At 39.5% G+C, this 18890-nt stretch overlaps 1 protein-coding gene across 1 annotated transcript; it reads left to right on the forward strand.

Moving 5' to 3' along the window:
• Positions 1-603: 603 nt before the first annotated feature.
• SLC26A5 (solute carrier family 26 member 5) lies at positions 604-18129 on the forward strand (the record flags this gene model as incomplete). The annotated part of the gene is made up of 17 exons (XM_026067711.1): positions 604-714; positions 1269-1441; positions 1989-2153; positions 3444-3536; positions 4108-4260; positions 5248-5330; positions 5421-5568; positions 7171-7284; positions 7594-7671; positions 8573-8668; positions 10114-10220; positions 11470-11539; positions 13081-13173; positions 14086-14208; positions 15076-15288; positions 15532-15586; positions 16189-18129. Coding segments are annotated over 17 exons (2018 nt in total), but the record flags the coding sequence as incomplete, so codon positions are not given.
• Between the last annotated feature and the right edge of the window lie 761 nt (positions 18130-18890).

Consider the following 18890-nt stretch of genomic DNA (forward strand, 5'->3'; position numbering starts at 1 on the left):
ACAATGCTTCTCTGTTTATTTTACATTTTGGAGCATGTTTTGTGTAAGCATAAACCATTATGTCATCCCACTGCTTCTGGGGTGAGGAGAGGAGGCAAGAAAATGCTTTATTCATCATAGATCGCTGTGAAGATAACATGTGAAGGAGGAAGAAAAAAGACAGGTTCTACTGGGGGGGGGTGGTTATAAATCTTTTTGACAAAGGAGAACAAAAGCAACAGAGTTTGCTGTCTGTTAAGAAGTTACCAGCTAGCAAGTTACCTACCAGCCACTCAGACAAAACTGTGAGCACGTGCGTACACACACACATATGTGAACATTAATGCATATGTGTTTACATATACACGTGTACACACACACACACACAATGTCTATAATCACAGACTTCTGGTTTCCTGAGTCAAACTACTCAGGTTTGTGAGCACTGCCCTGCAGTGTAAATACATATTTAAGAACATTGCCTGCAAGGTGTTTTTTAACCTGTGATATGTCACTGCTGTTCATACTAGATATGTTCCATTTTAGTAGGCTTAAATCTTTTTGCTTCAAATGGTTTCTCTTTCTGTTGTTTACCTAATATATGTATTTGTGTCTGTTTTCTAGGCTTAGCCTATGCTTTGCTGGCAGCTGTTCCCCCAGTATTTGGTCTATATTCTTCGTTTTATCCTGTCTTCCTATATACTTTTTTTGGGACCTCCAAGCACATATCAATAGGTATGCATATGTGTGTACATTTAATAAAACTGTGAAAAATAGAATTGGAGACGTGGAAAGTATAGCTGTTTTCCATAAATTCAAATTAAGTGAATAAGAGAAACATAAATGTGTCAAAAAATAGCAGTATTTCTATTGTTAATTTATCTGTCCTACTTAGGAAGGAATAGAATAGCTGCTTGCATTGGGTTAGATCTGAAAATGTATGTTGTGAGCTCCTGAGCTATAATTTTAACTTGTAGACAGCTGTCTGTGTGACCAGGATTATTCTTTACTCTGCATAATAGAAACTGAGATAGAAAAAAATGATGGTTTTAGCCACCATAGAGGTGCATGTTCAACATTTAAATTGTTTTATTTGTGCTGAATACTGGAGCAAACAGTGGGAATAAAAATACAACATTTAGATAGAAAATTTTTTAACAGTTTAATTCCACAAATCTGTGCAAATCTTAGTAAAGAAGCCTAGAACTGCTCCTAAAAACAAATAAACAAACCCCCCCAAAAAGCTACTGGAATTTTAACCAATTATTTTCCTCTCCTTCTTATTTCAGGCACCTTTGCTGTGATTAGTATGATGGTCGGTGGAGTTGCTGTGAGAGTAGTGCCTGATGAAGTGGTTTCTGTGGACTTGAATTCTACTAATGTTACAGATTTGTTTGCTGCTCGGGATGCTGAGAGGGTCCAGGTAGCTGTGACTCTCGCCCTTCTTTCAGGAATTATCCAGGTACATGCTTGCAGTTTGCTGTAAGGGCAAGTTCAGGTGCTGCTACCAGACTTGCGGTTGCGAGGGACGCTCGGTTGTGCTGGCTCCCCTGTCAATAGATCTGTGCTTCAGCACTGCGCTATGCAGAATACAGGTTGCTTCCTGCCAGCCACATACCAGAACTGGGGGTGGATACACTGGAGGCAAGTCTGGATCTGGGCATCTCAGCTGGGCTGGGAAATAGGAGACCTCCCTCTTCATTCTGCCTATTCCCTGTCAGAAAAACTTCTCCTGATGGTCTCCAATCTGTCTATAAATGCATACAAACACTTATGTTTACCCATATCTCCTATTGCACTGGCCAGTGGCATGGAAGATTGGGTGTATGGATGGTTAATCACTGAACTGTGGCCTTAAAAAGGCCAAGTTTAACAGGCCATAAAAAGGTTTGCCTGAGCTAGCTTGGGCATCGAAGTAAGAAGGGGTGTCCTATGGTCTGTCTTCTGTACAGTGCTGCTATTCAGGCTACACTGGGAGTCACATTGTTCATATTTCTTTTCTTTATTAGTTGTGTTTAGGTCTCCTTCGATTTGGATTTGTAGCAATATATCTAACAGAGCCTCTGGTACGAGGATTTACTACTGCTGCTGCAGTTCATGTCTTTACTTCTCAGTTAAAGTATCTGCTTGGAGTGAAGACTAACCGATACAGTGGACCCCTCTCAGTTATATATGTAAGTTGCTATATTTATTAGAAATACAAATTCCCCATTGTCCAGTATTCCCCAGTACTTAAGGCTTTTTCTTTAAAAAAAGTATTTTAGCACTAAGTAGAATAACTCTTCAGTATTCAGAACTGAGTGTGAAATATTTAAGTGTCATAGGTATATAAGAGCATCTTAAAGTGCAGCTTTGGTGAGAGTTAACAGATCAGCACAGGCTGAGATGGGCAGATTTTAGGATTCTACTAGATGTAATTTTGTTACATGAGCAGATGCCTATTGGAGTGAATCTCTTGTGTATTTTGGGAGAGGTGGTGTGCTATTAAAGAAGCTATCCTCCAAAATAAATATGTTACCTATAAGCCTGACATGTTTTGCAAAACTAGGAAATGTTATTCTCAGAACTTTGGCCAGTCTGTGCTTTTTTTTTCTTTTTCTTTTTTTTTTTTAATTTCACGCACAGTTCCTGATGGATGTATTCTTCATTTCCTGTTTGTAAGCTGGGTGTAGTGTGGCTGGGCACAATGTGCTGTGTTGCCACAAATGTATCTGTTCTTTGGAGGAGAGGAAAACAAACTGTTTTGAAAGAAAGGCATTTGGTGTAAAACATTGCTATTTATTGAAGACCCTAAACATTAAAGCTGATCATTTAGAGCATGTGGTGATCCAGTATTTGACATAGCTCATAGCCTAATCTCTGACTCACTCTAATACGTAATGATAAAAGAGAGAGCCCATGCAGTATAAAGCTATAATTTGGTCAGTATAACTTAAGTAAAACTAAAACCTCTTGTTCACATAAATTTAAAATTGACAGTTGGGCTCTGAAAAAAATCCTACCAGTCTAAGAAGCCCCAAGTTGTTTTCACAGAATCAATGCTCAGATCGTACAGGCAAGAAATCCTGAGCAGAGGAATAAGGAGGATCTCAGATATCTGCCAAAATCCAGGCTTTTGAGTAGGTTGATGGCTCAGCAGTAAAGAAGCTTCAGTATTTCAATGAGAGCGATGGAATCTACAGAAAAACCTTGTGGCAGTCTTTTTGGTGTGTTTGTGCAGATATAACAAGCCTTTCAGAAACATGGCTGCACTGGTGATTAATTCCTAAATTTGCTGTTTAGTTCAGTAATATAAAATACTAACTGCCCATCAAATGGAAGGTATATATTCAAGGTGTAGTGCCAGGACTTCGATAATATCCTTTTGATAGTTGCTGTAGTTTACCTTCTATCTAAAGAAGGCTATGTACATCTTCTTTCAAAAACTTCTCTAGAGGTCATTTATTTCATTTTTTAAAATGCAGGGGAAGGAGGAGAAGAAATTGCTGGAGGAATTGTTTACCTTCTGGCAACCTGTGTGTTCCAGCAAGCTTTCTTTCCTAACACCCTTTTTGATGGTATTTTTCAACTAAAAGTTATTTGGGGTATTGGCCAGTTCAGCAGTGTTGCAAGATCATTGTTACTTAATCATATTGCTGTGGTAACCTCACTGGTTGTATCAGCAGTTTTATTGTTCTAGAATAATTAATGCAGCTCTAAATAGATGTGATTTGCCAAAGAATATTTGAAGGTATTAGAAGAAGTTGGCATTTGTTGCTTCGAGGTAGTGGCCAGTATGAAATATATGTGAAAATGTTGAGGATAAAAGCTGTGGTTTAGTTTAGACTTTTTTCCACATGATAAAGAATTTTCCCCAAATTTTTGTCACACTTTGGGAAGACTGATGTTATAAATGGCTGTAAGGGCATCTCTCTCACTGAGATACTCCAAACTTTGTGTTTTATGGGGACAGTGGGGTTTTTGCGGATGCACTGATTTGCTATGGTGGTAAGTGCAGAATAAAAACTCCGCTAAACAGCAGTGTATAGCTTGCTCTTTTGTAACAAATTGCTAGGAAAGAGCTTTTAATAAAATAAATTCATTTGATCTTCATGAATGAATAATTCTGATACTTCTATTGTGTTACAGAGCATAGCTGCTGTGATTTCAGAAATCACAACAACCAATATTGCTTCATTGATTGTTGGATTAACGTGCATTGTTATGTTGTTGATTGGCAAGGAAATCAATCTCCGGTTTAAGAAGCAGCTCCCAGTTCCTATTCCTATGGAGATCATTGTGGTGAGTCAGCTGCGAATGCGTTTTCTGCACATGCATTCTGTTTACGATACTTTGTTTTCTGAGAAGTCACGTTAAGAGGAAGTCACGCAGAACGCAGTGGTGAATGTATTCCTGACATGAAGAGGTTCTGCAGGGCTTGAATTTCTTTTTAAAAAGCAATGGTGGAAAGAGGAGGAGGAACTGGTGTGAGTTATTACTCTCTTTACCTTCCTTTCTCTGTTCCTGAGATACATTTATCTATGTATTTTAGAGCAGTCATTCCAAACAGAATCAGTGCTGCAGTCAGTTGTCAGAATATCTTAATACACACAAAACCCATGTCTCACATAACTTATTCACCTTTAAAAGTACTTGAATTTAAAATGCATTCTCAGATAACTAGAGCTCTCAAACAATTTGCACAAAATCAGCTGAGGAAGAGAATAACTGAAGGCATGGGTACAGCTGAGGTAGAAGGAACAGAGAACGGAGTGCTATTGAGAGGTGATGGTGATGATGTGCTAGAGTGTTGTTTGATAGTATGGCAGTAGTAAGAGATCTTCTTAGGCCTGTAACTATCACTGCTGCTGAATCAGTTGTGTTTACCAATAATGTGCAGGTTATACACATGAAAATATGTCAGTGCAGACCTTGTTGGCTTGTCCTTGCATTTTATTTCCTTTAGAATACTACCGTGTGTGTGGTATTCTAGCTGGGTTTGACTCAAGCAAGGGGATTTGAGTGATTCAGATCATACCATACCATGTCCCACTTAATTGTTTGCAAAAGAACTTCATAGAAGCAGTGGGGGTTGAAGGTGATGGAAGGAAGATCTTGGAACTTCCTCCTTTTTATCTATTTCTCTACCTCCCCACAAAGTCTTAAAAAGCTGATTGACAAATAAATTCAAACCCATATGTGTATTATCCCTAATCAGCTGTTATTATTCACTCAGATGGCTTTGTCTCTTTCTAGCTGATGTTTACAAATGTGTGTGTGGGTTTTCAGGTAATTATTGGCACAGGAGTTTCAGCTGGAATGAATCTGACTGACTCATATGGAGTGGATGTTGTTGGGAATATTCCTCAAGGGTAGGGGTGATATATTCTTATTCAAAATTTACCTTTTCCATATGTCATGTAGCTTTTATTATATTAAATTATAACCATTTCATCTCCAAGGTTACGTGCACCAAAAGTTCCTGAGATTCAGCTCATTCCAACAATATTTGTGGATGCAGTAGCAATAGCAATAGTTGGATTTTCAATGGCTGTGTCAATGGCCAAGATCTTTGCACTTAAACATGGTTACACTATCGATGGGAATCAGGTAAAAATATTTGGTTTGTTTTATGTAAAAGTCTCAGTACCACCTTTGTTTCATCATTAAACTAGGATGGGATTTTAGATAAAATTGAGCTTTTCTTTCGTTGTGGAATCAGGTCAAAATTTTAAATTCTTCTGACTGTCCAGATTCATTTCTAGCTTTCTGATTTGAGAAACTTGCTTCTGTTAAAGTTGGAAATGTGCATGAATATTAATTTTTCAGACTGCTGTTTCTTAGCCTACCTTCAAGGCAGTTGTGTAGTGATCTGTGGTCCTTGGTAGCTGCTCATTAGGCAGCTACTTCATCTCTACTTTTTGTAATAAAGCAAAGCATAGAGTTCCCACATGATAAATACAATGTTTTATGTACCAAAGAACTGTTATCTCTGGTTTAGAAATTCAAGTGATACCTTACAGATGCTTGAGATCTCCACTGTTACTCCCTCCAAACAGAAGTCCATCAAAATGCCATTGCTTTTTATTTCCACATGTTGCAAATAGGCAACTCCTCATTCTCTAGGACAATAACTGGCTCTTTTTAGCATAGTGATCTCATGACTGAACTGTTCACCCTTTGCAAAGTGGCTGTCTTCCTCTGACCAAAAATGGAGTTTAAATGACTTTTACCCGTAGAGTTCTGCAACTGGTCAGATGAATCTCATCCTTCATATCATTGTTTTCTCTTACCCAAAGGGATCAGAGGACAAAGCCACAGCTAGCATTAATGGACACAACTCTATTTACTTTAGCTAAAGTTATCGTCACTGACCCCAGTTAAGTATGTAGTTCTTTTTCTTCAGGAAGTGCCAGCTGCTACTTCACCTAGCTGCTAAACTATAGAACTCCTTGTCACAGAATATAACACATGCTGAGTGTTTAAATGGATCAAAAAGGGATTGAACAAACTCAAAAAGAAAAACCCATGGAGAGCTATTAAATACCTACAACTCAAATGCCCCCAGTTACAAATAACAGGGCACAGAGTATTCTGGGGAAATATCATTACCAGCAGATAATTTCTTAAGCATCTGCTGCTGGCCATTGGCAGAGACACAGTACTGGGGTAGATGAAGCTCTGGCCTGGCTCACGATAGCATTTCTCATGTGGGATCTCCCTGATGAAGCAATGTACACACATTGGTTTTGTTTCATGTACAGCAACACATCACTCACCCAAAGAAACACAGGCAAGGCTACTGTTGGTTTTAATAGTACTGAATAGATAGTATAGGGTAGGAAGTAGAGAACAGCATTTGTGTAAGAAACCATTTTCCATGAAATTTCAGTGTTAGAATTTAAGCTAACTCTGAGCTGAAGAAGTCCTTAAAACTAGCAATTCTGTCATTCATTTTAGCTTTCAATCTGACTTTGTAATGTAACATTTAAAGATGGCAAATGTCTCCAACACTTAATCAAGTCCTCTGTTTAATAGATGATTTTAACATGCATCAACTTGTGCATGTGTGAGAACCACAAATATAAGCCACAATAAACTTACTAGAAAGCAATGAAAGTAAGAGGTGGTTCTTACTATGCTTGGATAGCTCCATCTTCATACAGTTGTTAAGTATAACTGCCCCTTGTTTTGCTCTGTTGTTTGACACAGGAACTTATTGCCTTGGGAATATGCAACTCTGTGGGGTCTTTCTTCCAAAGCTTTACAATCACTTGCTCAATGTCTCGGAGTCTTGTTCAGGAAAGCACTGGTGGGAAAACTCAGGTACGTAAATTCAAATTGTGAGTCAAAGTCTGCTGTTTGCAGCTCCAAAGCTAAGGCCTGTAGCTTCACTTGATTGCAGGTTTGTCTGCCTGAGGCCAGAAGGAGTAACTAGTTTCCTGCGTTTCAAATCCGGGTTGGGCCAGGATAGAAGTCTGCGTGACAGTGAAAGCGGACAAATCGAGAGGGAGGTGTCAAAAGTCACTTGAACAAACAGCCTTTGGGAGAGCACAAGAGGGGTTAGCTACTCAGTACTGCCCTTTGGGGGTACTGCTTAATGCTCAGACATCATTTCTTGCCTCTCTTGTTCAGATTGCAGGTACGCTCTCTTCAATCATGGTTCTGTTGGTAATTGTGGCTGTTGGCTACCTCTTTGAACCACTGCCACAGGTAAGGGAACTTTGCCTACTAGGCATTGCATGTCAGTGAACAGAAACCAGCTGTTATTGATTCAAATAGAGGTTGCAGGGTGATTAGTAAGAAAGTGCAGTGGGCCTCGATCCAGAAACCTTTAAATTTTGTTTACATTTTTGCTGTAAGTTAGGCTAGAAATTAATGAATATTTTGAAGGATCCAGAGTGTTGTTTGTTGTTTTTAACATTGGCCATTCTGGATTCTGTTTCTGGAACACAAAATTGATGTCTTTAAATAATTCTCCTTTGTTTGCAGCATAGAAATTCTGGGAAGAGGTTGAAAAGTTAAAGCAGTAGATCATCTGGGAAAAGGGTTGGGGCTAGATGATGGCTCATCATAATGAGTTCTTTTTGCTTTTGCAATTTTACTTATATTTGTATAAAAATGTGTTTACATGAATAAATATATTCTGATATTAAAAAAAAAGAAGCAGCTTGGTTCTGGTGACATGTGCATAGGATGATATGCAATTCCTGTCTTTTTGATAGGAGATGTAACATAGGTTCTGCCTACAGGACTGTTGCAGTAGCCATTGCAGTGTATTGTGTAGAAGCTTGAATTTGAGATTGTACTCTAGCTGCTGCAGGCACTGCAGGCAGTGTAATTACAGCAGCATGGAGCTCAGGAGCATGTGGTTTCTCTTGCCAGGAAAGAGAGTGAATCAAACTATACTGACTCTGGCTTGCCATTTCTGTGGCTGCAGTAGAAGCATATCTCTACTGAACTACTTGAAAAGTTATTTAAATGGAACATATGTTTAGTAGACTTCCATCAGTTGTACAAAGCACAGAAATCTGGTTATGTTGGCCTTGAGATGTTCTTATTTGGCAGTGGTTTCATTTTGCTTCTGAAAATAGCATTTGTGCAATATTCCTAGACTGTGCTAGCTGCAATTGTAATGGTGAACCTGAAAGGAATGTTTAAACAGTTTGGAGATATCGCACACTTCTGGAGAATCAGTAAGATTGAACTGGTGAGTAGCGCACAGCTCAGTGCATATATGTTACTATAATAAATGTTTCCCTTTCTCCTATCCCCCAAAACAAAGTAGAAACTTATCAAGTGGATAAAGATTGGCTGTTGCCTTGCAGATGGACATAAGACATGGAGCTTTAAGTACGCCAGGGGAGTGGTCTGTTGTGGACAAGACTGTTTTAGTTGTTGTATAACAAACTGACCTTTAACACAGTTCAGAAGTAGTTTGATTGCAGTAAAAGCAAAGCTTTTCCTATAGTGTTGCTACCAGTATTGCTGCAGTGCTGCTATAGGAAGCACACTGAAGACTGCGGGAATGTCTGAGAAGAATTTGAAATACAAAGTAACATGGAAAAGTACTTGAGAGTGTTTGTAATCTTTTAAGACAAAACAGAAACATAGCTGGAGTGGACCAGAACTAAGAGCGCAATGTGGGAAACATTTTGGTAGCAGATTCTCCTGGATTAACTGGCAGCATGTTAGGTTGTTACTGACCCAAACTTGGGAGTTGGACCCAGAGTTGGGAGTTGCAACAGCAGCTGTTGAGAACACCAGGCCTGCTTCTGGGGGAACTTGGAAACGAGACAGAGATCACAAAGTACCTCAGGTAGTCTTTGATGCTCTGGAGTAGATACATAACCTTAAGAGTTGGTTGCAGCCACCTGGCATACATATGATGATTTCTAAGATACCTGACAACCAGAGAACTATATCCTTGAGATGATCAGAAGCAAATGGTCTGCTCATATGTTTGGCCTGAGCTGCTCAGTGAGATCTGAGAACTGGGTCATAATCCTGCTGGCTCAGAGATGCAACTGGAACATGACACACAGACCTTTCCATACCTGAAGCCTCAGGTTCTCCCTTTTTCAATAGCAAGCTCCTCTGACTTTTCCTAACTCCCTTCCCATGCAGTTGTTTGTCTCTTGCAGGGAGACAAAGATGGTCATTCTGGAGTTCTTATGGCCGTTCTTCTCTTTGCGTGTTTTTACAGTAGTATCTACACAGTGCACACTGCAAAATATCAGTCCTTGCAACACGGCCAGGCTTACTGCTCAGTAGAAGATAGATGTGAGAGCGACTTGCAGGCCCTGAACCTTTTTCTTTTTTTTAATTCTAAGCTGTTGTGAGTCCGGTGGTAACATGGTATCCTTTGAAGAAGAGGATTTAATGCATTAATTAATATGTGACTGTTAATTTGTCAGATGATATGCTAGTGTGTCTTGAGCTTTTATGCCTTCCTCAGAGATTAAGGCAGTTATAGTGTGCTATCAAGAAGAAGAATTACACTATAGCCTAAAAGTGATTACATATGTTTCAGGTTGAATCATGCTATTGTTTTTGTTGTTAACAGAAAAGGATTCTTCATAATAATAATAATAATTCAGAGCTTTTCTCTCTCTCTCCCTCTCTCTTTCTTTTTTTTGGTTGTTTTTTTTTTAGGCCATCTGGTTGGTAGCTTTTGTGGCTTCTCTTTTGCTGGGACTAGACTATGGTTTACTTACTGCAGTAACGTTTGCAATGATAACCATTATTTACAGAACACAAAGGTCAGATTTCTTCTTTCTCAAAATTAGTATTTGCTGGTCTTCTGGGTGGTTTTGTTTGTTCAAAGGGTACAAATAACCAGAAGACCTTTCCACCCACTTCTACTGCATGCAGCATAGAATCTGCTTCATCAGGTAGGTCATGCAGGGCATGATGTATGGCTGTGATCCAGGGTTCAAACGTTGTTTTTATGAAAACAGAATTTCTAGAGAGGGCACCAAACTTGCAATCTCAGTAATAACAAGAATATTTCTGATTTCTTATATTGTGAAATTTTCTCGTTACTTTTTTTTTTTCTTTAAGGCCTAGGGAGTCAGAACTTCAAATGTGCTTGAATGCTGGGTCCAGTAAATGGTTACATTCTGTGGACGCTCATTGTCGTGATCGAGTACAAGTTGTCATGTGCTATAAATAGCTAAAAGGCTAGGTATTATATAAGAGAGTTTTATTTCATCAGAAAAGTCTCCCTGCCCTTCTAGTTTTTCAAATCACCTCTCCTCTGCCCCCATTCAAAGTGACAAAGCTTTTGCTGTGAAACTTTCCAGGTCTAGAGTGGAAGGTTTTCTTTATGGGTAAAAGAGGCCTCAGGAATAGGCATATGTGGGTAGGACTTCACCTGTGACGTGAGGTTTCTAGGCTCAAAGCCTTGGGTGTCTGAGTAGAAAATGTATAAAAATGTTGGTTTCTGTATGCATTTAAATGAAACTAAATTCTGAGATTTCAACTCTGCATAAATAAAAGTGTTTTCATGCCAGCCCTGTATGATTTTGTCCCTGCAAACAGAAGTATCGGTACTTCACTGTCACACTGCTTGTGAGTGAGGAATGCTCATCTTCTTAGGCACATTTGTCCTGGGAGCAGAACGGTTTTTAGAAATTGCAGCATGTTTTTTGCTGGTATGAGCTACATATTTACAAGATAGTCAATGGAGTTGCACCAGTTTACATCAAAGAGAATTTCCCCTCTCACTTTACGTGACTTGGCTTCTGTTTTTCAAAAAATGGCATTACAGTGCTAAGTTTCTCAATTATTTTCATACTGACAGAAGCAAACTTGTGCAGTCACCAATGATCCCTTTGTTATGTTTCCTCCATAAACTGCCCTGCTGCATCTGACCGCGTTTAGATAAGCCTGTATCAGCCAGACACTGCAAAATGACCCTTTAAAATAAGTTTCAATATATATTGATCTCTTACTTCTCCACCTTGGAAACGAGAATACTGAAACATATTTGCTTCCATTTCTCTCCAGCCCTCAGTACAGAATCCTTGGTCAGATTCCTGACACTGACATTTACTGTGATGTGGAAGAGTATGAAGAGGTAGGGGTGCGTTTCTCCTGCATTGAACAGTTTTTTGTATTCAACCAAAGTAAGATTACTGGGGTAATTTGCTGCTTAACCCTATCACACTGTGCATTTAGTGCTGTCTGCCTGGCATGCACCTGTGCTGAACTACGCTTTGGGGAAAAAGATAAATTTAGTGTTAGCATTTTGAGCACAATAGTTTCTACTACTGGTTTTTGTGGTACTTATACATTCAGCCAGGTTCAATGAGTTACATTGTACTAGCTAGTACAAAATGATAAGGTTTATAGGAATGCTACTGCTAAAACTGCTGTGTATACAAACGCATACAAGGCCAGCTTCATTAATTCTCCTGTAGCTGTATAGCATAAAATCCATGGAACCCAGGACCCAAGCTGATGTATTCTTTAAAATTGCACAAGCTGGTCAAAACAGCATTTCCCTGCCTCCTCCCTTCCCCTGCTCATTGAACACATATGATTAATGGCACAACTGTTTGTCATGCACTTAAATTCTTATAAATGCCATTTTGTTCAACCAAAAGTTGGTGAAGGCAATTGATTTTGTAAGTATAATGGACATAAACATGCTATATTTATTCAGAAGCAGCAACTAGGACTTCTCTGCACTCTTTGCCGTGTTTTCTCAGAGAAGCCGCTGGGAAGGCTACCCCCTTTGCTTAGGAACCAGTCCTAAATGTGTGTGAAAAGATGATGCTGTCATCCAAAAACATTCTCTCACACACAGTTCTGCTTTGAATATGATAAAAAACAAAAGTATAGGTGGGTATGTATATAGCCACATGCAAAGTAGAGGAGTCTTTGCTTTTGCTGTAGTGGATATAATTAGCATTTCTTCCTCCTGTAAGATGATGTTAGCCACATATGGCAGGCTAGGTCTCTGCTGCAAGCCAGATCATTTTCATTTAAGATGTCAGAGTCCAAATGCCTGTTTAGAGGTTACTTCATTTCATTTAAGTAAAGGGAAGAAGTGATATTGATAAGACCTATGTAAAGGCCTATTTAAAAAACAAAGATTCTTAAAGGCTGAAACTAAAGGCTCATTTTTGGCATTTTTGGTAGCTGAGAACTCTAGGAAATATTTATTTATATGCATACATAGAGAGGGAGAGAGAGAGAGATCATTAATCCTGTAGGAAGAAAGGAAGCCCAGAGGAAGCATTTCTAGATCTGTGTGATTTCTTCATATTAATACCAGCTGCAGATAACAACATTAAAGACCTGCAGATATTTAATTTTTTCATGATTGTACATTCCTTTACAGGAGAGAGGGAGAAATGTTACCTGACATTGTGTGCAATATTTTGATTACCTTTCTGGGAAGGTGGAGACTCTAATCTCCTAATTAGCTTTGCTCACGACAGTGCTGGCCGCCTTTGACGCATGCTGATAGCCACTCAGGCTAGGCTGTTGGGCTTCATACTTATGGGTATCCCCAGGTCCTGTGATCAAGTAGGTGGCAGAGATGTAAATATTTGCTTTTCTTCTAGAATAGACAGTACTTAACTGTGCGCACTCCAATGTTCTTTTCCTTAGGTTAAAGAACATCCTGGAATAAAAATATTTCAAGCTAATACATCACTTTATTTTGCCAATAGCGAATCATATATGAGTGCACTGAAGAAAAAGGTGAGTAAAACAAATTCTTTTAAGTCCTGGGTCTGGAAAACTTGAACATCTTTCAGCCCCTTTAGCCTAGCCCCAGTATAGTGTTTCTCAGCCTGTGGTGATCAGGAAGATGCTAGAAGGTGACCCTCCAGCCAACTGCAAATCAGCTCAGCAAGCAGCAGAACAGTGGGAGGGGATGTAGCCTAATACTAGCTTCTCATGAGTGAAAAGTTTGTTGGTGGGCACAGCACAAGCTGGCCCAACGCAATTTTTTCAGAAGGACCAAAAACAAAAAGTCTAGGAGCAAAGGCTTCCTTTTCAGGGAATAAACATTACTGGAGTATAAGACGATGGAATACTGGGGGCATTTAATGCCTCTCACAAGCAACAAATTACCTGTATATAGAGGCTACTTCACCTCCTATCAAGATTCAGCCTATGTCTGATGGGGAGGGAATGATGATAACGGAACTAGCTGGGACAGAACTGCCTCCCAGAACTGGGAGCTATTGACCCAGCAGCGACTGCACCCTCACTAACTCTGAAAAATTTTTCTGTAGCTCCCCTGATGAATCTTATACAAAACAGGTGGGTGGTACTTACCTTCACAAAGCAAGAGGTATTAGCAATTTGTGTCCAAAAGCACTTTTTCTCCCCTTTGCTCTCTGCACTCAAATCAGCACTCTGTTGAAACATGACCCCCTCTGATTTCAAGAAAGGAATGTGATGCCTCTCTTCTTCATCTTGTTAACACAATGCTTGCAAAGATTATTCCTTCTTACTTTATACCACCCTCAGCCCTACCAAGGGAAGCTGAATAACGCAGGCTTGTGTCTTAAATTTATGACAGTGATCAATATAGTGCTAATTTATACTGCAATGTCATCCTAACAAGCTGAATCTCATCTGATCATGCTTTTCTTTTCATGGCAGACTGGAGTGGACCCTTGTGTTATATTAGCAGCAAGGAAAAAAGCCCAGAAAAGGCATGCCAGGGCAATAAAGAAAGCAAACGAACCCAAGAAGAAAGCTGTCTTGAAGCTAGTGAGTTCTACGGTAAATATTTACCTCTGTTTTATCACCTAACACGCTTTCTTGTGTTAGCATTCTTGTTTACACAAGGTAAAGAGTGCTACTTGGATAGGAAGGCTTAGAAAGCATACGTTGTGCAGTGTGAGCAGGCTGCTGAGATTAACACTAAAATCAGAGGCTTACCTGCAAGAGCTGGATTGGATAATTGTGTTGAACCTTGATTATATTCAGGCACCACACTGGGGAGCAGAGCCTCCCAGACTGTCACGCTGGCTCCAGCAGTGGTGTCAGTAGAAGGAAGAATGTGCAAGCACATTTGCAATAATCATACAGCAATAGGATCAGATAAAATTAACTCAGATCAGCTGCTCCTGTAATAAGAAGGTGCCATCCGCACTGCTGATCCTGGCATGGTTAAGTGAGGTAGGTGCATTGAGAAGGCTACCTGAAACACACTGTGCTTTTGTGCATATTTAAAATTCATCCCTGCTGCAGGAGCTGGTGTGTGCTTATTACCTTGGAAAACCAACCAAATGCCTGAGTTAGGAGAGCGACTGCTGGCTCTTTTACATAGATAGACCTCAACAGGGTGAGCAGGGGTGAGGCAAGGAAATGGAGTAAAAGTGTATAAACAGGTGTCAATGTCTGAGGGAAATGGATAATTCACTCCTGAGATAACAGCTTAAAGCTACTGTAGGAAGGATGGGCATAAGAGACTAAATCTTGCTATAGATAAGATATGGAAGCACGTGTGTATATGAAGTCAGTTTCTGTAATGGTTTAAAGTTCTTCACCTTTTAGAGGCTGAAGGAACAGATGTGTATGGGGAGGAAGGGATCAACACTGAAAAGGTACTGGCTGTCATTAAGCTGTGTTTGTCTTCTTTCCCAGACTAATGATGTGGAAGCAGGTGTAAAACATGAGATAGCAAATGATGAGTTACCTGTAAATGGAAAATTCACATCTGTAGATGATAGTGTACAAGACAGGTCTCCTGATGAACTTGAATACTTCGTGGAACCAAAAACAAATGTCCACTCTTTAATTCTGGATTTTACTCCAGTGAACTTTGTGGATTCAGTTGGAGCAAAAACATTAAAATCAGTAAGTAGGCTTTTTTCGCCCCCAAACCATAAAAAATCTGTGAGGTACATGGGATATAAATGCCAAATGAAGTATAACCCAGTGTCTCGCATAATTAGCTTTAATTCTGTAGCTTCATGAGTTTCAGCTAAATACTGGGGAATGTGGAAATTGCAGCTCTCACAAGTAACTAGCTTACGCTTTCAGAACTATAATGTGTACAATGATTTGCCTGTATTTAACCTCAGTTTAACTCCATTGCAGATTATAAAAGAATACAGAGAAGTTGGTGTCTGTGTCTATATTGCTGGCTGTAGTGGTGAGTTGAGATTTTTTGTGAGCTTTGTGGGAGAGACTGGTGTTTTATCTCTTCCCCTTCTGGCCCTGGATTTTCTACTGCCAAATACTTCAGTAGTATCAGTGCTTATTTCACATTAAAAAGAACTCAGGAAAAGCAAACCCATGTTTATTAGAACCTTGACTTTAGTGAGAATAAAGCACTGATATAATGAGTTCTGTGAGACCTAGATCCTGCTCCTATTTATTTCAGTTGACAAATTGTAACTGTCACACCTAGTTTAGTCTTTTGAAATTGTTATAATAATGTCATGAGGAGAGAAGCCTGCAATGTTCCTAGTTTTTGACATTCAGAATTGTACCAACTTGGGAGAAGAATAGGCTTCTGTATTATGGTTGGATAAGAGAATTACCTTTTCTTGAATGCAAGTATCATGTGATTCCCTGCATATTTTAAATATTTTGAGTAATGACAACTTAATTTGCATCTTTTGTCTCAACTTGTTCCTTGTGAATGGAAAAAAAAGAAGCTAGGAAAACAAATCTTCCTCCTGAGATACCTTTATCTTCCATCTTTGTACTTTAGGTTATGCACTGATGCCATATTTGGTTTTTGTTTTGCAGGCCCTGTTATGAATGAGCTGACAAGACTGAATTTTTTTGAAAACACTGTAACAAGAGATTTGTTGTTTCACAGCATTCATGATGCTGTCCTTGCTTGCCATGTGAAAGACGCATCTGCTTCACAGACTGCCTTAGACCTCTGAAGAGTGGCATCTGGCAGAACGGAAGTCATAATTTATGCTGATAGAGACTTTTCCAATATTTAATTTTGCACAGTTTAAAGAGAGCCTAAGGCTATTTGCATCTACGGGTTCAGGGTGGGGGCTTATTCACTGTGGGAATAGTGGACAAGGAGTTGGAAGCCTTTCTGCTCTTTGATTTTTTTCCTTTCTGAATCAGGGTGTACTGTTGCAATGACATACAAGCATAAAATAATGCAAGACTGAAGAAAATTTGGTGTGTTCTGCTACAGTCCAAATCAGTGTGTGGCAGAGGGAATAACTGCATTGAGCTGATTGCACTTAACTAGCTGCAGGTAAAATAGTGAGACATGAAGAAGAGAACAGACAAGGTGACATTCCTATTCCTGTTGAGAAAATGGGCACTTTAACTCACTACAAAGTGGGATTTTGCAGGAAATAACTGTTCTGCAATTGCAATGCACTGTACCAGTGTCTTGAAAGAATTTTCTTAAATCACATTGAAAGCCTGATGTCAACATCTGCATACGACAGATTTCTATAAAAGTTAGAATAATCTGCCAGCTGGATTAATTAATTCACACCAGTGGCATTAGCTGTTACTGTTTTTAAACCTGAATGGTACACTTATTTTTTTAAGTATCTAACCTCTCTCAACAATACTGATCTACTTGTTGCCTGAAAATTTGCACTCTTAAGTGAATTTCAAATTAGGATCCCATAGTTTGTTATAATTATTACATTATCAGCATTGTACTTTCACTGCCAAAACCTAATTATACTTTCTAGAAAAGAATACAATTGATTAGAAGCTAAAATTAATTTGGCTTCAAGGTTTGAAGACAAGAATGGTTTAAGGCAAGGATCAGGTCTAATGAATTAAGAAATGATGCCCTATATGCAGTTTTTTAAGTTGGAATAAGCAGGTGGACAAGGTCTAAAGTCTCAGTGGTCCAAAAATAACGTTTAAAAAGCATTTTTCCATTGCCTGAGCTGTCTTCCTACCACAACTGCTGTTCCTGCTTCAGCTTTTAAGTGCTTTGCAAAATAGATTTCAGTAGAACTCCAAAATGTAAAGTGCCTTTTTTTTTTCTTTAATGAAACCCTAGTTTGTTTTTGCCTTTACAACCAGCCGCTATGGTACTGCTTGATTTCAGGTGTGAGAAGTGAAACATAAGAGAGTAATTCAAACAGAAAAAAAGATCTTCAATTCCTGTCTTTGCCTAGCAAAAGTCATTATGAAGCTGAGCAGGTAGGAACCTAACAGCGTTTCTCTGTTGGTTATTTCCGCAGCACAGGGGAAGTGGTGTGTTGGTGACACATCACTTAGTGCTCTCAAATCAAAGGGCCTGTGCACAAGGGAATTCAAACTACTTCCGCTCTTCTGAATGCAGAACTTACTTACTTAATACTTCTGTTTTGCTTCTGACTCTGTTGCAATCACGGCTTGCTTCAGGTAAGCCGTGTTTCCCAAAACCTGGGGGAGCAGGGGAAGGAGGCTTCTTTCCTCAGTCTCCCCTGGCAATAGGGATAGGAAGCATTCTGCATCAGAAGTTACTGCTTAGCTGGAGTTCAAAGGATGGATTGAATGCGTTTACATTACATGAACACATTGTGTGTGTTTGTTTAAGCAACTTTTGGTACATTTTATAATGTTCACTAGTTTAACAAGCCTTTGTATCTACATACAGTATATTTTTCTACTTTCAGCTTGTTGCAGCTTGTTTTTAACTATACAGTCTCTTCAGTTCACATCAAAACTGTGTCAACTTCTAAAATAAAGTGCTTATCAGGACTTGTCCATATTCTCCACTTTGTCTTGGCAAGACTGTGTGTATGGGACCAGCTGAAGTCCCAAGATGCAAGTGTCTGCTCTTAAGGGGTTACTAGGAAGGGCTACCTCCATGCAGCCTTCCAGGCATCAAATCAGGCATGCAAAAAAATCTGTTCTCCTGAGAAAGAAACCTAACAAACAAACAGCTTCATTTAAAACACAAAACCTTCTCTAAAACATGATGGCAAAACACCTTGTAGGTAGTTTAATATAGCCCCTCATTGTAACAGTGTCTTCAGCTACCTGCACTGCCCTAAGCCTCATCTTGATTAGGTAGCTGGCAGGGGATAGTGCATTTTCCTTCCTTTTCTCCTGCTAGTTGTGCGCATGTTCAGTTCTTTAGCTGTGACTTCCAGGAAAGCTGTAGAGAAGGTGCATAGACTTAGCATTGTGCTTGAGCAATCTGCAGCCCTTGAGGTAACTAATGCTTTTCCTGAGATAGATAAACTTTTCCTTAGAACTAGTCTGCTGTACTTTATGACTGTGTGTGGGTGACACCAACTGAGCAAGCACATGCATGTGCGCATCTAGGCTAAAAAAATGCTCCAGCTGGGTCTCTAGACCAGATCTGGTATGGCCCAGCTGAGGGATGAACCTCTGAAGCTCAGTCCGCTACTGGAGATTTCCTGTATGCTCCTGGAAGCTCGGAAAAAGTTGGGGGGGGTAACACGATGCAATAGGAGGGTGTTTTCTTTACAAGTACTTTAGGCCTATACGGCCTATAGTTT

Source organism: Apteryx rowi, unplaced genomic scaffold (genome assembly GCF_003343035.1).
Source record: "Apteryx rowi isolate R43461 unplaced genomic scaffold, aptRow1 scaffold_261, whole genome shotgun sequence".
Lineage (NCBI taxonomy): Eukaryota > Metazoa > Chordata > Aves > Apterygiformes > Apterygidae > Apteryx > Apteryx rowi.